Genomic DNA, 19,942 nt, shown 5'->3' with positions numbered 1-19,942 from the left:
TAAATAATTAATTAAAATTAAATTATTTTTGGCCCTTGGATGAGGTTGGTTCGATCTGAACTACTAAATGGTGCATGTGCTGTTGTGCACCGAAAGAGGCGAATTGCTTGGATGTGAGCATCGATAAAATTCTGATTTTGAGAAAAATAATGTTTTGATCAGTTTTTCAAAACCCAGATTAGTAGGGGTGGATCGTCTACTCAATATATCCATCTTAGATGGCTCTATCAATGATCTAAATTGGTTTGAATTGGTGATACAAATAAATCAAAATAAAAAAATAAATATTAAAATAGAATTTACAAAGGTTCGGATTTAGTGGGCCTAGAAAACATAAGCTTAAAAATCAAAAAGCAAAAATATCTATGTACTTTCGTTTAGAGCGAGGTTCTAAACCATCAAATTGGAGCCCACCTCAAAAATTTCACTAGAAGATGCTGTTTTGATGTTCAAATATCCTTAAATTGATCATCTCGATATCAAGATGTATGGACATGAGAAAAAACTGGATTTCAAGTTTTGGAAATAATGCATTTTCTAATGCATTTTTGGACTTTCACTTTTCAATATTTTAAAGTTTCCATAGATATGCCCGATCTACACTATTTTTGAAGATTTGAATTTTATAATTAAATATAAAATATATATTTTAATAATATCTCAAAGATTTCCAATATTGAATCTATATTTCTCGATATCATTTGAAAGTGTACTTTACTTTAATTGTTTAGATCCAGGACTTGTACAAACCGCATCAAAGGGTGTGGTTTGTATAGAGCCGAGGCTCTAAACAATCAAAATACAACACACTTTCAAATGGCATTGAAAAATATGGTTTCAATAGTGGAAGTCTTTGTGATAGCCTTAAAATATAATTTTATCTTTAATTATAAAATTTAAATCTTAAAAAATATCGTAGATTGAGCAGATCAATGAAAACTTGAAAATCTTAAAAATCAACGATCTAAATATACGTTACAAAATGCACTATTTTCAAAACTTAAAATCACTTTTGTATTATGTCAATGCATCTTGATGTTGAGATATTCAATTTGAGGATATTTGGGCATCAAAACAACTTATTCTAATAAAATTTTAGAGGTAGGCTCTAATTTGATTGTTTAGAGCCTCGGCTCTATATAAACTTTTTCCATAAAGAAAGACAGGTAAAAAAGCATCGGAACCATATTTGATTTTCTTATTTTAATATGAATCTCAACATCGCTCCCTGCTGGCATGTTTCATCCTACCAAAAAAAAGAAAAGAAAAGGCAAAGGACATGGTTTTTATGAGTCCATGTAGAGATGCGTCACCTCTTAAAGATATATTTTTTAGATATATGATTTGATATAATTTTTAAGGACATGTAATCTCTAATGGAGATCATAAATATGAAAAAGTAAATAAAATTTGAAAAATAAAAATAATAATTTCAGTAAGAAATCATTTGGACCGTTAGTTTCAATTGTTTTTAGATAGACCACCTATTTGCATCCATCTTTAAAATGGATGCTTTATAGTTTGGGGACAGCAAATATAGAAATGCAGTCCCCGCCGTATGAAATAATTTTCCTAGTCTCAATTGCTTTTGGATGCACCATCTCTCTCTCTCTCTAACCCCGTCTCTTTCACTCTATAAGCCAAACCCCATTTTCCCATAACGTCTGAGGCCTGTTTTCCCACTTGATAGACCCCTCTCTCTCTCTCTATTCAATCACTGTAGGTTTGGATCCCGGTGCTCATGTCGTCGAAACATCGCGAAAATCACATCCGAAAAGGCCCATTTCTCCGAAATTCCCATCAATCCAACCGCTCTCTGATCATCTGAACCTCCCTCTCTCATTCTCTTCTTGGCCCCATCATCAGAATTCAAATACGTTTAGGGGTCAATGTTATAATTCCCATTTGGGATTCTTAATTTTGATAATTAGGGCTTCCTTTTTGTGGCATTTGAGGTGATTTTGGATGCGGTTTCTTCTCTGATCTAGGGTTTCCGGGACTGGGTTCAGCGAAAATGGCTGTAAGGGCTCCAGCTCCAGGCATGGAGGTTTTCGATGCTTATTTTAGAAGGGCGGACTTGGATCAAGATGGGAGGATCAGTGGAGCTGAGGCTGTTGGCTTCTTTCAGGGTTCCAATTTGCCGAAACACATACTAGCGCAGGTTTATAATGATCCCTTCTTTTGGTTTTCAATAACTTATAATTTTTATTTATTTTTGCCATTTTTTATGGTTTTCACAGTGTTTCTCGAGGTTTTGGTTAGTGGGGGTTTTCTGGTTTTTCATTATCTATGTGTTTTTTTGGGTTCATGGGGTAGTTCTGGATGCAGGTTTTAGATATTTCATCATGTTTAATTGGCTTTTCTTGTTATTCTGATAGAACTTATTGAGTAACTTCTATGTATAAGGGATTGAATTATGTCGATTAGTGGTTAAAGGCATGATTTGTGATCTGATTAAGATCATAGGAGAAATTCCTCCTACTAATTTGATATATATTTTTTCGAGTTTAATATTATTGAGCTTGAATGATTCAGGTGGAGGATGTTTCTGGGTCAGTAATGGGTGTTTCAACACTAATATAGATCTCTCTGCCACTCATGACCTTAACCATAAGATGTATTAAATGCCCTACACTATCACAAAATGATTAATGTTGTTTAATCTTATGGAAATTTACTGGCTGATACCCTTAATTAAAATGGAATTATATGAAATACTTAGAAACACCCTACATGTGTTGAGATATTTGTACTTTTTGAAGTTTTTTTCTCAAATGCTGCTATTTATTGCATTCAGTGGAACAACATCGTTGGCTATTTTATACTTGTTTATTGCTTATTCTACGGCAAGCATCGGTGGTTGATAGCTATTTGAAGTTTTGAACATATGGCATATAGTTACTTCTATGATTGTTTTGGTTTCGTATGTATTTTCCCTAAGCTTTGTCAATGTCTATATATAAAGATATTATTCATCATCTCAAAATACAGTTGGTTGTGGGAAAGTTTTGAATCATTTCATATTTTCATGAATCCATAGTATTCCAAAAAAGAAAAAGCATTTAAAATAGGTAGAAGTGTAGAACATTTACCTCCTGGAAAAAAAGATAAAATTTTAGGGTATCAATTGTACTACGAACCACCTTCTTCCACATCAGTTCTCACATCAATCGCTAACAATCATGCAAAATATTAAAAAAGCATCTCTCTATTTCTTTTGAGAAACCATGGCTTTGTCAATAGCAATGGATTTTGGCAAACCATGGCTTTGTTTCCCACAATCATTGCATCTCTGAGAAAAAGCAATGGTTTTTGGGAAACCATGGCTCTTACTTACACTTGTGAAAGCTTAGAAGAGCCTTTTTCTCAAAGGCATAATGAAAAAGCTTAGAACACCAAACTTGTTTCTCAATAGGCATAAATGAAAAGCTCAGGAATACCAAACTACTGAGCTTGTGATTGGGTTATATGAGCTAGTAGTTGGATTAGAACTGAGAGATTTAGGGTGCTGGACTTTGTTAGAGGAAAGTATAAAAGGGAAAAGAACTTGCAAATGGAATTTGTTGTTAGGGATGGCTTGTAAAAGACTTCCCCAGCGCCCACTCCCTTATGTGCATGTATATAGTGTAGTCATGACTGTTGGTCTGTATCCTTGTCGCAGAAAACAACATGAAAGTATTTCAAGGTAGTTTAAGGTAGTGGGCTTGCATTTTGAATCCCATATGTCCCCCTGATACTTGCTCCTTGTCACCAATTTTTCATGCCTTCTAGGCAATGTGGCTCTTCTCTTTTCAGTGATAAGTTTCATTTTCGTTGTTTTAGTCTGTATTACTGCATAAGTGGTCCATATTTTCAAATTTCTCTACATGATGGGTTGCTATACCCAGGGCAAGCTCTACTGCCAGATATTTCAGTGAATATGCATGATCAGATGCTGACAACAAATACGTGTGTACTACACATAGAAGCTCAAATAGAGGGATACATGCCTCCATAGATAATAAATATTTATACATGTAATTCTATGGTCTTGTATGCATGCATGCATGTGTGTGTGGGGCTGTCTGTGTGTGAGTGTGTGTTTGCATATATCAGTAGGTAAGAACTTATATAATAATACTTGTTATGTTCCATGTTATATCTGTGTGAGTGCGTGCATGTGGTTTTTGTTTATTAAATTTGTGGGAAACACAATAGTTTAAGTTTTCCCAAGTTCTTGTTTTGTACCACATCCAAGAATTTTTCATGTTTCATCAGAGGAAAAAGTTTATATAAGGTTGCAACCTTTTACTGTAAAAAAAAGGCACGTGTCAAAAAGGTTGTTCCGACACTGAAAAACCATCTAATTAATCATCTTAACCTTAAGATGTATGGATGTGGGGAAAAAAAAGGAGGATTTTAAAGTCCCAAAAATGATACATCTTGTAATGAATCATCTGGACTGTCCATTCTCAAGATTTTTGTATGTTTGTAGATCTGCTCAATCTATACGATTTTTTGATTTTTTAATTTCATAATTTGATGTAAAGTAGATTTTCAGGCCATCATTGAAATTTCTGCCACCAAAATTACATCTTTTGTTGCGCTTTGGAAGTGCGCCTTATTTGGATTGTTTAAGGTTGAGACCTTATACAAACCACACCCTACCAAATTAACCATGCATTTAGATCAGGATTTCCTTCATGTTCCCCATGTGCTTCTGTTGAATTTCTGGGATGCATACTTTGTTTGATATTCGTACTACTTCTTGTAGTTGTTTGACTTCTGTTTTGTTGAATTATGCGATTATCAAGTACCAATTTTGTACTATTGTTTACAAAACCTACTTGTCCCTTCTGGTGACCATTACTGATAGGCATGGATGGGTGTGCTTGAGACAGTGCAAACTCGGTTCTCATTTTCCAAGCTCAAAGTGTTACTGGATCAAAATAAATTATTCAAACATGATGTTCAAATTATTTAGTTATCATTTTTTTATTTTGATATTAATGATTTGTGGTTTTACTTTTTGTTTTTCACTTTGAGAAGTATGATGCTATATTATTGTTTACTAATTTGAAATCGTTGGTCAACATGAAGGTGTGTTATGCTTGCCCTTTTTGAATTATCTTGATTGTAATTGCATTTGCTCAGTTTGTCCAACAATTTTGGCATGATTGAATTAAGAAGGCCTCAAAAACATTCTGAAATGTGATGCTATAAAATGTGTATGTTCTTCTTCGAGCAGCTTTTTGTCAGAACTTTACATAATGAATAATCAATGGTTGATCATTGGACTATGGATTGGTTTGTCATCTCGTAATTGTAGATATACGTAGTAGCTTATGGCAGATGGTTCATAGTCACTCAACCTCTTAGCTTTGTTTTTCATACATAAGTCATACTACCAATGCGGATGGGGTTTGAGGTAGGTGTTTCTCTTAGTATATGATCCAGATCAGCCACCGGAGTATTTGGTTAACCTTCTCCTAGTTTTACTATTTTAAATCAGTGTTTCAAAACCCATCAAGTCCAACTCTGATTTGGCTGAGCCACTCGGACTTGGCACGAGTATGAGCTACTTAGACCTCTTAGGTGGGCTGCTATGTCTGAGTGGAAAACCTTTGGAACTGGCTTATTCACACCTGTTCCTGGTATTTGTTTGTTATTTTTTTAGACTTGACTGAGTCTGACCTGCTGACTCATCCGAATCTTACCTACTGCCTTGGACTTGGGCCCTGCCTGGTTCCAGGCCCAAGTCCGAGTTTGAAAATGCTGATTTAAATTTTCTGATGAGTTATATTTAGTGTTTCTGTTATCAATTTGTGCATCGGTGAGCTTTACCAGAATAATGAGTCATATAAAGTTGATGTCACTTTAAAATCACTGATCTTATATGGTATGACTCTGGCAGTCCTAGCTTGTTTTCGATTATGGCTTATCTATCCAAAGAGAAACTTGAGCCCATACATTTGGCAAAACTCCAATTTCACTTTTAGAAGAGATCTTCCTCATATGTTGTGTGTATACCTTTTACTAATATTTATTGCTCTTATTATCACGAACATTGATATTATTTAGAATGCGCGGTCCTTTGTTTCTTGTTGATTGGTAACAAATTTTCATAAATAAATAATGTTGAACAAGTTTATGTTTGCTTCTCATGTACAAAAATGAGTCTATATGTCATACTCTGCAAAAGAAATTAAGGTGAGGTGACTACATGGTCTTCTTGTGTTTTAGATATTCTATCGATATTGCAAAAGAAATTAATTTGTTCCCTTCTTGTTAACATCCTACTCGTTCTACAGATATGGATGCATGCCGATCAGAATCGGAGTGGTTTCCTTGGCCGACCTGAGTTCTACAATGCTTTGAGACTTGTAACTGTGGCACAAAGTGGGCGTGAGCTAACACCCGACATCGTGAAGGCTGCATTGTTTAGTCCGGCTGCCTCGAAAATCCCTGCCCCTCAAATAAATTTTGTACCTGGGGCCCCCGTCCCTCAAGTGAACCCAGGGGCCCCACCTCAACCTCAAATAAACTCCATGGCACCATCAGGCCCTCAAAATGTTGGTTTCAGAGGACCTCAGGCAATGCCCAACATGGGTGCGACTCAACAATTTGGTGCCGCTTCAAATACTCAATTCATGAGGCCTTCAACTACACCTGTTGGTCCTTCACCTCCAATGCCTGTAGCCAATCCAGGGCTCCCTGGTGCTAGTGTAGCCGGGGCCCGCCCTCCAAACCCTAACATGTCCACTGAATGGCTAGGTGGAAGAATAGGTGGATCATTGGTGGGGCCTGGCCCACCGGGCCCCACCAAAGCCAGCGTGGGTCTCACCTCGACCCAAGATGGATTTGGTCAAGCCCCATCTTCTAGTACCACCACACTTCCGCCAAAACCTTCTATGGCTAACGATTCAAAAGGCTCAACAGTAACTGGAAATGGGTTTGCTTCTGATTCAATTTTTGGTGGGGATGTTTTCTCAGCGGTATCATCTCAACCAGTTTCATCTCAAATAAAACAAGATGGTTTTGTCAGTCCCACATTTTCAGCTAGCAGTGCAGCTAGCTCAAATGCCATTGTCCCTGTTGAATCCTCCACGTCTCAATCTTCAGTTAAGCAGAGTCAAGTTGATGCACTGCAAGGACCACTGGCTTTGCAACCGAGTGGTGGTGGGCTCCAGCGGGCCCCATCCTTGCCCAAGCCAGGGGCCCCACTTGGTACCACACCTAGAGCCTCTACATTGTCTACGACTGGTGTTTCAGCGGTGCCTGCCTCTGGTTTTTCTGTTGGGGCTATGAGTTCTGCCCCTACAAACCAGTCTCAACTTCCATGGCCAAGGATTACTCAATCTGATATCCAAAAGTACAATGCTGTTTTTGTGGAGGTTGACACTGACAGAGATGGGAAAATCACAGGTGAACAGGCACGGAATCTGTTCCTGAGTTGGAGGTTGCCTAGAGGTAGGGGCACTCTCTGGCGATGATCTTTTTTTTCTTAAGCTAAATTTATGGGATTTTACCTTTTTTATTGAGAGATAGAAGTATGGGTTTTTTGTTCTGACTGCTCTTTAAATTACCTATATGATATGTATTTTTATATTTCTATGCATGAGGTCCTTGGATTGGAAATGAGATATTACAGTCTTGACTTGGGTAGTTTCAGCTGAAAGTTGGAACCTGATCTGTGCTTGTGCACAATATCTTAATCCCAGGGACCCACAACTTGCTATCTTCTCATTTACATCACTCATACTTCCCCCCTTTCTTAAAGCTGATCATATTACCCCTTATTGTCTCGGCACGGCAGAACTGATGCATATGAGTTCGTTTGGATCCTTTGAAAAATATTTCTAGAAATAATATTCCATGGAGATTGCTCATTTCCACCATTTGGATACAACCTTTGGGACGGAAATGAGTTTCTTGGAGTAATTGTTTTCTCTATTTTAAAGGTTAAAATAAAGAAATTTGGATCCATACTCTTGCCTCAAAAAAAAAAATTCCTTCCAAATCTCCCCGTCACGGAGCCGAAAAAAGAAATTGAGCTCAGCTTAACGTGGGATGGTGCACAAACAAAACATAACTCGTACCCCAATGGAAACCCTAGCCCCAACAACCATCTATTGTCCTCTCTCTCTCTCTCTCTCTATTTGTATATATATCCAAGCATAGACCCCACTCTCTCCCACTGCCTTAACCACACCCGAGTTCTCTGTCTCTCTCTCTCTCTCTCTCTCTCTCTCTCTCTCTCTCCCCCCCTCTCTCTCTCTCTCTATCTATATTCAAACCATACCCTCCCTCACTATCCTACTGCCCGAGCACCAGCTGAGCTCTCTTTCTCAAGCTAAAAGCAAGGGGTTCTCTCTCACGCTCTCTGCAGTCAGGGTTGCCATGTAGAAGACCTCATTTCCTAATATATCTTATTTATTTATTTATTTGCTTTTGCTTTTAATTTTGTCCATGTATCTTATCATTTGACCATGATTATTTTTATTTTTCATCTCTGCTTTGATGTGATTTTTATCAGATTTTAAGTGTATCTTTTACTTGATTTTGTTTTTGTTGTTGTTGGGTTTCTTGCATTAGATACTTTCGTATGGGCTGTTGCCATGGAAAGGATTTTGCCTTTTCTACCATCATATTGCTTGTGTGTTGCTTTTAGTTGAATATTGGCTATGGTTTTGGGTATTTGAATGTCAATGCTAATATGTATGTATATGAGCTCCATGATCTTGTCTTATTGTGGTGCCCAATGCCACTTGGGGTTTTATAACTTTTTTTTATTTTTCTTTTCCTGATCCAAACATAGAAATGTATCTTCCAGGTTGCATCCATATGTTATCCAAACAGCAGAATTCCATTTTACAAGAAATACTTCTCCGAGAAATATATTTCAAAGGAAATCGATATCTCTAGACAATATTGTCAGAGATCCAAATGTCCCCTAATACCAGAAACTTTTATTTGATGCAGCTGGAACACTTTTAAGCATTTTGTTTCCTTGTTGTTGCATTATACTAACTGAGCTTTTTGTTTATGCTCGTTTTCAGAGGTCTTGAAGCAGGTTTGGGACTTGTCTGACCAGGATAATGATAGTATGCTTTCGCTAAAAGAGTTCTGCACTGCCCTATATTTGATGGAGAGGTACAGAGAAGGGCGCCCGCTTCCTGCAGTTCTTCCAAGCAGCATTAAGTTTGATGAAGCACTGTTACATACTGCTGGTGGTCAACAACCTGCAGGCTTTGGCGGTGCTCCATGGCGGCCTTCTCAGGGTATATCTAAGGAACTTTATTTTTACAAATTCTCGTTAGCAATAATTACTGTTGTTGAGGATTGCCATTATAGACATCCATAATTAATTAAAGAGGGAGAAATAGAAATTTCACAAATAATAGGGGCCGGCTTATTTTGCAGATAAATTTGTTTGCAGGATTTCCATTCTGATAAAAAAGAAAAAAGGAGATGGGGTGGTCTTTTCCATTTTTTGCTTTCTTGGTGAACTCTTGATTAATTGGTTATGCTTATGAGAGAGAGATTTCCAATTCACAGTTCGTTGATGGCTTTTTCACCAAATGGATTCTTCTTTTTAGGCCTGCCACCGCAAGCAATGCCTGGAATACGACCTGCAATGCCAGTTCCTGGGGTAAGAGCATCTAACCAATTTCAAACCCCTCAACCTGATGGAGTCGGTGCTACTCAGCCCGTGCAACAGAAGTCTAGGGTGCCAATACTGGAGAAACATCTTGTGAACCAGCTAAGTCGGGAGGAACAGAATGCTCTCAATTCTAAGTTCCAGGAAGCCACTGAATCAGAAAAGAAGGCATTTTTCATTCCCTGGACTCCTTTTAGTCTTTTGGCGCACTTATAATTGAATATGCATTCTTGTGAAGGACCATTTTCTAACTAGTGATAATTAAAATATGTGCTGTTTCTACTTCATCTCATTTGGATCCCTATGAATTGACCTCTCTTCTATTTGAGAAAAGAAATAGCTGTGGACGACCAAAATATTCAGAGCCATTTGGGAATATGATCTTGTGTAACATTCGCCTTCTCAACACGTGTTTCTCAGATCCTCTTTTTGTACACATGGAAGGATCTGACTTTTACCCTGTAATTGAATGAAAGGTGGAAGCATTGGAGAAAGAGATAATGGATTCAAAAGAGAAGATCGAGTTTTATCGCACCAAGATGCAAGAGCTTGTGAGTGTATTCCTTTAATGTTAGTTTTGCTTTACCATCTTATCCAAGACTTGATTCTTGCAATTTTTTGTTCTCCGAGATGAATTATCCTATTTTATCTTTTTATGGGCTGCAAATAATTGGGATAAGGCCTGGATGATGATGATGGGTACTTGGGAGGTTTTCGCTAATTGATACTCTTTTAAGGATTATCAGATTTTTAGATTTGAGGAAAACAATGCATTCTTTGTTTGATTAGTTCTTCTGCGGTTAAAGGGAAAAAATTCATTAACACTCGTACTACTACTAAGAATATTGAGGAGCTCTTGGTGGTGTACATATACTACAAACTTTTCATTTATATTGCAAATTCTTTGAATATCAGCATAATGTATACCATATATGGTAGTCCAAAGGACATCCAGTATATGTTCTTCACTATATTGCATGGACATGGGTCAATGTGTCAATATCAGACGCTGATACAGACTTTTGGATTCTTGATACCTTAGTTGGCTGCTCCACATACACTATTGAAGATATATATGTGTCTACTTAAATAAAAGAGAAGATCTAGCCTATAAAATGGTGTACTTGAGTAAATCAGAAGAATCCATAAGAATCTGTGTTGGTATGTGTCTCAATACATGTCAAACATGGGTACAGAACCCAAGGAGAAGAATCCATATAACATAGGTTTTTGATGATGGACAGCGGAGATTATCCGTTGTGGGACTGACCAAAACAGGCATTAACTGAAGAACATCAAATTTCCATCATCTGTTGTCAGCATTATACAGTAGATGCTCCCTGTGGAATACTGCATACCTAATCCTTTGGAATATGGCACATTCTTCCTTGAATATTTCTGTGAATGTGTTGAAAGGCAAAGGAAATCTTGATCAACTTCTCTTGGACTATTTTTGCACTGTCATGTTTCCAGAGAGTTCTGAGATAAATATCCTTGTTCTTTGGAAATTGGAAGCCTCCACCTTAAGGGATGGATCCGCTGATGATCAGATGAAATAATGCAAATGGTCGAAAAATAAAAACATACATAAATAGTAAAAAAGGAAAAAATGATTTAAAAGAATTAAAGGGCAAAAGATTAAAAATAAAATTTTGTAACTAAAAATTAAACAACTAAACAAAACATAACCTTTAAAGAAACAAAGAAAGAATAGAGAAAACAGAAAAAATCTACAGATAAATAATGGGGGTATCTAACAAAAGAATGGAAAGGGATAAACTTTCTTTTAGGTAGATAGGCATGCATGAATGCACTTTCAATATGCGGTATTTGAAGGTTGTCACTTTATTGAGTTTGTTGATCTTGAATTTGATCTAAAAACTGTGTTTGGGAATGCATATTCTACTAGATTATTTGAGACAAAATAAGATTGCAATGGCTTACTGTATTCTTAGAATGGCTTGATAGCATCTTTGAGAGATGCCGGGAGCAAGAGTAATGTACTTGATTTTTTTGAGATAATAACCGATTAGGGGTTACCATATCTATTGTATTAGATCACCATCTAGCTTGAGCAATTTTATATAATTTTGTATTATTTACATACTTTTATGGCAATCAGGTGCTATACAGAAGCAGGTGTGATAACAGACTAAACGAGATTACTGAAAGGGCATCTGCTGATAAACGTGAGGTAATCCCATTCTTCTCTGATATATTCATCTCTGATAATTATTTAACTGAGAGAAATATTGTGGCTGGCAATTTGTTACTTGGCTTTGTTTTCTTGATAAATTGATTACTTGTCTGCGTTGTAAACTAGTCACAGTAAAGCAGGAAATATGGAACTGATTTTGACGAGGACATTGTGGTCTTCCCTTCGACAAATTAATTGGTTTTCTTTATTTACTATTTTGAGATATTTATCCTTTTTTGAATTTAAAGTGTACTTAAATAGCATTACCCTTCTAGGGTCCTAGTTGATATGGATCATTGTAGGCTGTCACTAGTTTCTAGGATCCTAGAAATGATACACCAAACTCTGAATGTCTGGGAAGCCTTTTGAGGTCAAGGTTAAATATATTTGCGCATATTGGGTTGTTAAATTTTAATCTCTAATATGAAATTATATTGATTCAAATCTGGGAAAGAGGTAATGGAATCTAATATGAAATTATATTGATTCAAATCTGGGAAAGAGGTAATGAAGAACTTCCTGAATTTATTAGTTTCTATGTTATAAGAACTTGGGCCTTCCTAATGTAAAATTAAAAGAGGTTTCATTCCTATCCTGTTAATGTGTCAAAAAAAAGAAGAAGACACGGTTGAGTCTATGTAGAAACGAGTCCCCTCTTAAAAATCTATTTTTGAGATGGATTTTTGGACCCAGTTTTTTAAGGACATATAAACTAAATATGGAGATTATGAATTTGAAAAAATAAATAAGTTTTAAAATTGAAAATAATAATTTTATGAAGAAAACATTTGGACCGTTAGATTTAACTGTGTTTAGATGGACCACCCATTTGCATCAATCTTTGAGATGGCTGCTTTGTACCTTGGGGGACACAAATGTAGAAATGCGTCCCCCGACGCATGAGACAATTTTCCCAAAAAAACTTGTGGATCTGGGGAATAAGTTGATATCCCTACTTGCAGCTATGTTTCCGAAAAAAAAAAAAATCTTACAAAGGACATCCATGTGATCAAGTGCTATATCCCACTATGCCTTTGTTATTTTTGGAGGACAATTTCTAACTAGAACTCGGCCTGGCCAACAATCGAAGTGAAACCAAACCTGTCGGTGAGAAGACAAAAGGATGTATATTTGTCATTTCCACAGGTTTTAGATTGGTTGTGGTGAACTTCTACGTTTCTGTTGAGTGGTGATGTTCTTATGTAGGCTTATTTTCTTCTGTTTTTTGAGAGATTTTTTTTTTTTGAGAGACTTATGTAAGCTTATTTTCCCATGCTTTAACTGGTTCGAGTCGCTATTTATATAATTATTCAAAGAAAAACTGCCGTGAAACACTGTAATTGCATCGTAAAAGCTTTATGATGTTTTGTATCGAACTTTCTCACTTGTTCAAGCATTATTTTTTGTTTCTTCTGAAAAATAGTAAACTACGAATTCTAGTGACAGCTGTGGGAGTTGAATCCATGCCCTGTCACTTGTTCAAGCAATTGTTTCCTCCCTGAAAATTTATCCATATGAAAGAGTATGTCTTATAATCTTGAAAATCTCAGGTTGAATCGCTTGGCAAGAAATATGAGGAGAAATACAAGCAAGTTGGAGAATTATCAACTAAATTAACTTCTGAGGAGGCTTCATTCCGTGATATTCAGGTATTTTATCGTTTAAGCTATTGGTCTCCGAGGATTTTATCAGGAAAATACTATCTTGAGATTTATGTGGCTCTATTCTATGAGTACATCCTATCTGTGTGTAGGAGAGGAAGATGGAGCTGTATAATGCAATTGTTAGCATGGAAAAAGGTGGAACTGCAGATGGAATTCTTCAGGTAAGTTATTATGGTTCTGCATATGGAAACACTGACCCCAATATATGCTATAATCTAATGGGAAGCAGTTATTGAATAGGTCATTGGTGTCCGTTTATATGATGGATGTTGTCGGAGTAGGTCCACCATTGGGATCATATCCTATACTCGTGGGTCCAACTCTGTCTTCATTCTTGATGTACACCATTTTGATTGGGTGGTGATGACAATGGAGTATGAATTTGACACGGGTCATTGAATTTGAGCATCTTTAATATCTTGTCTAATTCTGCCTATCTGCTTCACTTTCCAGGTTCGAGCTGATCGAATACAGACAGATCTGGAGGAGCTAGTAAAAGGTTTGAATCAACGGTGCAAGCAGTATGGTTTACGCGTTAAGCCAACAGCATTAGTGGAGCTTCCATTTGGTACTTCTTATTGAATTATCTCTACTCTTATTAGTTCTTTTACCTCTGCATACCTTAGTTTTCATTTATGTTCTATATGACTGGTTATTATGAATTTTTCACACTGATTATATTTGGATTCTGTAATATCCACTTGATGAATTTGGTTATCCATTTTTATTTGACACTTGCTTTAAGGTGGTGACATCTATGTAAGAGAAAAAAGTCATCTGCGCATACTGGTGACATTTTTATGTATTATGCACACATGTTACTCTGGGCAGAAATGGTTGGGCTCAGAGCAGAATATTATTGCCATGTTGACCTCATCTGTGTTTTGTGGGCTTATTCTGTTTGAGCTTGGCAATGGTTATGGTTGCAAATGAGATTTTTTTAGTAATACCCGTAAGTCTTGAGTGAGGAATATTCATTTAGTGTTTTCTCTGAGGCATCTTTTCTGCCTGACTTTTCTGTTTAGTAGGCATGCAGAGTAAGAATCTTATGTTCTAGAAAAGCTACTGAACTTATTGGATTTGCTCCGAGTAGATTGGGTTAATCTTCCAAGGATGGAACCTTTGGTTTTAGTTGTCTATCACATTTCCTCATTCCATGTACTTATCTCTCCTTTATGTTATCCTCTTCTTTACTGCGGTAGTCATCTCCTTCCTGCTCTTGTTTTGATTGTAGCCACCTAACTTCTATGATCATTTCTCTATTGCTTTCTTTTCTGCTTTCATTCTTCTTTAACTTCTCTGCTCATGCTTTTTCTCTTCTACTTTTCCTCCTTCCATTTATTCTCTACTTTCCTATTTCTTTGATCGCCCTCATCTCTGCTCTTTTCCTTTTTTTGTCTTTTTCCTCTTCTTCTACATTCTGCTAGGATTAGTTCTATATCTTACAATTTTTTCCATGTATACTTCATGGCCTCTAGGGCATCGGGCATATTTTTGCCTTCCTTCCTTGTCTTGCCAAGTTTTCCGGCTTTCTCTACTCTCCTTTTATTTCATTGTATTCTTTGTTCTGGCCTCGTCTTATTTGCTGCGCTTTCAAGTTATATTGTCTGTGCCTCATCTCCTCATTCTCTACTTTTTTGTTGATTTCCTACTCTGTTTTCTAGTTTCCTTTGTACCTATAATTGGAAAAAGTTTATATAAGGTTGCAATCTTAAAATGTAGAATTAAAGATGCACCTCAAAAATCCATTGGAAAAGGTTGTTTTAATGTTGAAAAACTCTCTAATTGATCATCTCTCGAGACGTGTGAATATGAAAAAGATAAAAAGATTTTGAGTCCCAGAAATAGTGCATCTTGCAACACATTATCTAGACCGTCCATTTTCAAGATTTTCATGTTTATAGATCTACTGGATTTTACACATTTTTGGAGTTTAAAATTTTATAATTAGATATGAAAATGGATTGGCAGATAATCCTAAGAATTTTTTACACCAAAATTACATGTTATGATAAAATTTGGAGGTGCGCTTTAATTAGATTGTTTAAGGTTGCAACCTTATAGAAACCACACCCTTTATATATTAATATGTACTTATTGGTATGGATATCATTCCTTAAGAGTATGATCACACTAGTTATTTAATCTTGACAATTTAATATAGGTTTGTTTATTAGAAAGTGGCAGAAAGCAAGGCACAAGGTAATATAGCTCAGAACATTGTAGGTGATTGGAACTTTTGTCTTGAATTTATTGGGCTCTCTGGATGATACTTTTTTTCCCTCCTTGATAAGCAACAATTTCATTGTCAAATTCATATTGCAATGGGGTACAACATGACATCTGTGTAAAATGAGATAAATTTATTTTCTGCAATGATATAACAGTTCTTCTCATGGCAAATCTTGTATCTAGTTGAAGTTTGTTAAGACAGTTTTTCTTGATGATATTGTGCTTTATTTTTTGGTGTATCCTTGCACCTCGCTAATTTTCTTAACATGGATCATTTGTTAGGTTGGCAACCTGGGATTCAAGAAGGGGCAGCTGAATGGGATGATGACTGGGACAAGTTTGAAGATGAAGGCATGATTAACTACAATCTTTTGGCTTCTAAGATTATGCAAATAGTTCTGTATCTGCTTTTCACTTCCAGTTCCCATTTCTGATGAAAAGAAAAATCTGTGCACCATCTTAAATTTGGGGATCCCACAGGGCTATATTCTATATATAATATATCCTGTATATATAACAGTCCTTATTTAATATATCCTCTATATATAACAGTCCTTATTTTCATTATAAAAAGAAACAACAAAAACAGTCCTTATTTATATTATACTAATATTCTATATATGACTTTTCATTTTCTAAGGTGAATTAAACAATATTAGAGATGATTTTGCATCAACCTTTTGGCTTCTAAGATTATGCATATGGTTCTGTATCTGTTTGTCAGTATCAGTTCCCATTTCCGATGAAAATAGATATCTGCCTGCCTTCTTAAATTCGTAGATCCACTGGGCAACATTCTATATATAATATGTCCAGTACGCATAACTGTCTTTATTTTTATATTAATATTCTATATATGGCTATGCATTTTCTAAGGTGGTTTAAACAATGTGCAAGATGATTTTGCGTCAATAACTTAGTTGATATTTAGCCATAATGCATATTAGAACCAATTGTTTGTCTATTTCTTCCCAATCCTCTAAACAATGTTTGAAAACTTCATCTTATTGTGTTTTCTTTCAGGTTTTATGGCTGTCCAAGAGTTCACAAAAGAAGGAGACGTCGTTTCAGGCACTAACAAAACTTTGCCTCCTCTTGTTTGGGATGAGAAGAGAACGTTCGATGAGGTGGCATCTGTTGGGCCAACCACTAATGGCGATAGTAAGATGGACTCACCTTTGAGTATTAATCATCAGCGAGCCGTTGAAACCACGTCTTCCTATGCACATAGTGATGATGGATCGATAAAAAGTGCACCAGGGAGTCCTTTTGGTAGAAGTGGACTTGGAAGCCCATCACAAGAACTTCCGGCTTCACATTTTGGGAAGAGTTCCAGTGCTGATACCTCATCGGTTGCCAAAGAAATTCAGAGGTATGCTTTTGTTTTTTAATGGATACTAATGTTGCGTGGAAAAGTATATAGGACTCCAATGGACCATGGTATATGCTACTCGTAAGGGGCTTTACTCCTGCAGTGGAGATGAACTGTAGCTGGGACAATGCCTTGTCTAACACCAGGATTTATGATAGATTCCTTGTTTTCAGGATGCAATATCAGAACGTCATCGATTATTCCATATCTGTTGATGATTCGAATATATGACAAAATTGCATTATGGGTAGTGATTGCTTTTTAATTGGTATAAGCTGGATGAAGGTGCTTGCCTGTTTCATTTTTTATATCTTTCCCAAAGCAGTTATTGGTTATGCAAAAAATCACAACTATAGAGCAGTTTGACATCAATTTTGACACCTGTGACGTTTCTTAGTGTCTACTTTGCTTGTGTATTATGTCTGGCAAGGTTTTGACTGTGCGCTAAAATAAAGAAAAAGGGCGCTTTGATTACCATTATGGGTTCCATTTCTCATGCTTGTTCTTCAACCGTCATAATTATTTCCGTACTTGCCTAATGCCTATTGGATTAACACATGCAACTTCATGTTTAAGCAAATTAAACATTACATTTTTTTGTCAACTTCTTGTACTGAGATGGTTTTAACTAATAATCAATTCATCCTTGCCCCTTTTCTTCAAAAGGTGAGGGAGTACCTCTAAGTTTTGCTGGAAGATAAAGTTCTGGTGTCAGAAATCGTATGATGGCTTGAAAATCCATTATCAACCCTTAATATAAAATTTAAAATTCCAAAATGGTGCCGATCAAGCGGATCTATAAACGCTTGAAAATCTTTAGAATAGATGGTCCAGATAATTTGTTACAAGATGCACTACTTTTAAGACTAGAAATTCTTTTCTTTTGTTGTTTTTTTCCTTATATCCATGTATCTCGAGGTTGAGATGATCAAGTGAAACATTTTTTGAACTTACTCTTTTGTACTGGATTTTTGAGGTGCACCTTACTTCTATAGTATAAGGATGCAACCTTATAAAAACTTTTTCCTTCTTGAAATAATGCTAGTAGTGTTATGTGGACTTATCCTTTTATAAATGCGAGTAGTAAGGGATAAAAATATTATCCTGTCCTGCAGTGACCATGGTGGAGCTGCGTCCACTCACTCCGGTGACAAATTTGATGAACCTTCCTGGGGTGCAACCTTCACAGATCCTAGTGATGATGTTGATTCACTTTGGGGATTTAATGCCGGTACCTCTAAGGTAAGCAAGTCTTCATGCACCCTCTCTCTCTCTCTCTCTCTCTCTCTCTCTCACTCCGTCCCTCGCTCCCACTGTATGTTTCTTGATTTATTTTACTACTTCAAAATTTTATTGGATGCAGGATTCTGTACAAGACCACCAGAGGAAGGACCCATTCTTTGATGACATGGGGCTGAACCCCATCCGCACAGACTCCCTGCACGCCGACTCATTGTTCGGGAAGAAGACTGCCTTTCCATTTGGGGATTCGGTTCCTGGGACCCCTCTCTTCAACTCAGGCAACTCTCCAAGATTCAGTGAGGCCTCGGATGACCATGCATTCAATGCTTTTGCGAGGTTTGATTCTTTCAACCCAGGTGGTGGTCGTGAAAGCCTTGCTCGATTTGATTCAATAAGAAGCACCCGAGACTCTGATCAAAGCCGAAGTGGGTTTATGTCCTTTGATGATCATGACCCTTTTGCAGCTACTGGGCCTTTTAAATTTGACCCTCACACACCAAGAGGAGGTGCTTCTTCAGATAAATGGAGCTCATTTTAATCCATTTTGCACTGAGAGGGTGGTAGCATTTTTGTTTTCTTTATCCACCACCTTACATTTTTTTTCCTTCTCTTTTCAGTGTCGTCTTTTCTTTCTCTTGAGTTTGGGCTTATATGATGATTGAGTGGTGAGCATGTGTGATATATTTGTTATGTGTAGGAGCAGATGGTCTGCTGTGGTGACCACCACATTGTATTTGGTAGAGTTTGAGCTTTGGCGTGCCCATTTTGTATGACCATTTTCCTTGTTCCTATTATTTTTTCAATTCATATTTGATTTGTACTGCTGCGTCTGTGCTTATTGCTCATTACTTTAAAACCCTGCAATGCTTTTTTTAAATTTATGTCTGGATCTTGAGGGTTTGATCTCTTGGTTGAGAAGGTTACTTCCCCAACATATGGGGTGCATATATGACACAAGTATCGACAACACATGTAGCTAGAGGTTTACTAGAGGGAGCAAATGTACATTTTGCTTCTGAGGGAGTGTCAATCTTTCATGGCCTTGGTTTGTTTAACGACCCTTATTAAGGTTCAGCTCTCCAGAGAGAAATGCACAATTTGCATTTTGTTCCAGCGTGAGCATAAAATCTTTCACTTGATGTTACATATCAAAAAAAAAAATATTGATGTTTTGCTGACACAATTTGCATGACTACTTGCCCCTGTACTGTTAAATTTATATTTGACTGGATATGGAACAGTTAGAGGTTGTTTACCATGAAGTTTATCTAAGTAATGGAATGATGGAAGTGAACTTGTCTTAAGTTTCAAGGATTAACTTTGGAAACTAGAAGCTAAAACCAGTGTGATCAAACAAATTATAAATGAATTTGTTTTTCTTTCTTTTTATCTGTTCTTTTCTGTCGTGATTCTCGCAGGTGATATCTATCCTCGACTCCGGTGCAAATTCATCGCCTTTTAGGGTGGGGGTAATCGTCTTCTTCATTAAGATATAATACGAACTGTATTTATAGGTACTTGTGGATTTTGTATCGAATCATGGTGTTTTCCAATATACTTTTAAACAAGCCCTTAGTATGCATGTGGGCACTATT

The 19,942-nt window shown here is 36.6% G+C and overlaps 1 protein-coding gene across 1 annotated transcript; it reads left to right on the top strand.

Annotated features, from left to right (window-relative positions):
- The first annotated feature begins 1,666 nt into the window (after positions 1-1,666).
- On the top strand, positions 1,667-19,171 carry LOC18445518 (Calcium-binding EF hand family protein). Its single transcript, XM_006855655.4, has 13 exons — positions 1,667-2,161; positions 6,291-7,449; positions 9,039-9,260; positions 9,579-9,808; positions 10,117-10,191; positions 11,763-11,834; positions 13,388-13,486; positions 13,591-13,662; positions 13,955-14,069; positions 16,016-16,084; positions 16,757-17,105; positions 18,221-18,347; positions 18,469-19,171. Exons 1-13 carry the CDS (start codon positions 2,015-2,017, stop codon positions 18,883-18,885), a joined length of 3,153 nt encoding a protein of 1,050 aa, XP_006855717.2. The 5' UTR covers positions 1,667-2,014; the 3' UTR covers positions 18,886-19,171.
- The last annotated feature ends 771 nt before the right edge of the window (positions 19,172-19,942 follow it).

This window comes from Amborella trichopoda, chromosome 9 (genome assembly GCF_054954075.1).
Source record: "Amborella trichopoda isolate Santa Cruz 75 chromosome 9, AtrichopodaSantaCruz75HAP2 v2.0, whole genome shotgun sequence".
In the NCBI taxonomy this organism is placed as follows: domain Eukaryota; kingdom Viridiplantae; phylum Streptophyta; class Magnoliopsida; order Amborellales; family Amborellaceae; genus Amborella; species Amborella trichopoda.
This window is presented reverse-complemented; position numbering and strand designations above follow the sequence as displayed.

What these genes read in the sequence shown, in the direction of transcription:
- LOC18445518 (XM_006855655.4), top strand. Translation starts at nt 2,015, where the DNA reads ATGGCTGTAAGGGCTCCAGCTCCAGGCATGGAGGTTTTCGATGCTTAT. An exon ending in GCACCAAGATGCAAGAGCTT is followed by an intron (nt 10,192 to 11,762) that starts GTGAGTGTATTC and finishes TATGGCAATCAG; the next exon opens with GTGCTATACAGAAGCAGGTG. An exon ending in CTGCAGATGGAATTCTTCAG is followed by an intron (nt 13,663 to 13,954) that starts GTAAGTTATTAT and finishes TTCACTTTCCAG; the next exon opens with GTTCGAGCTGATCGAATACA.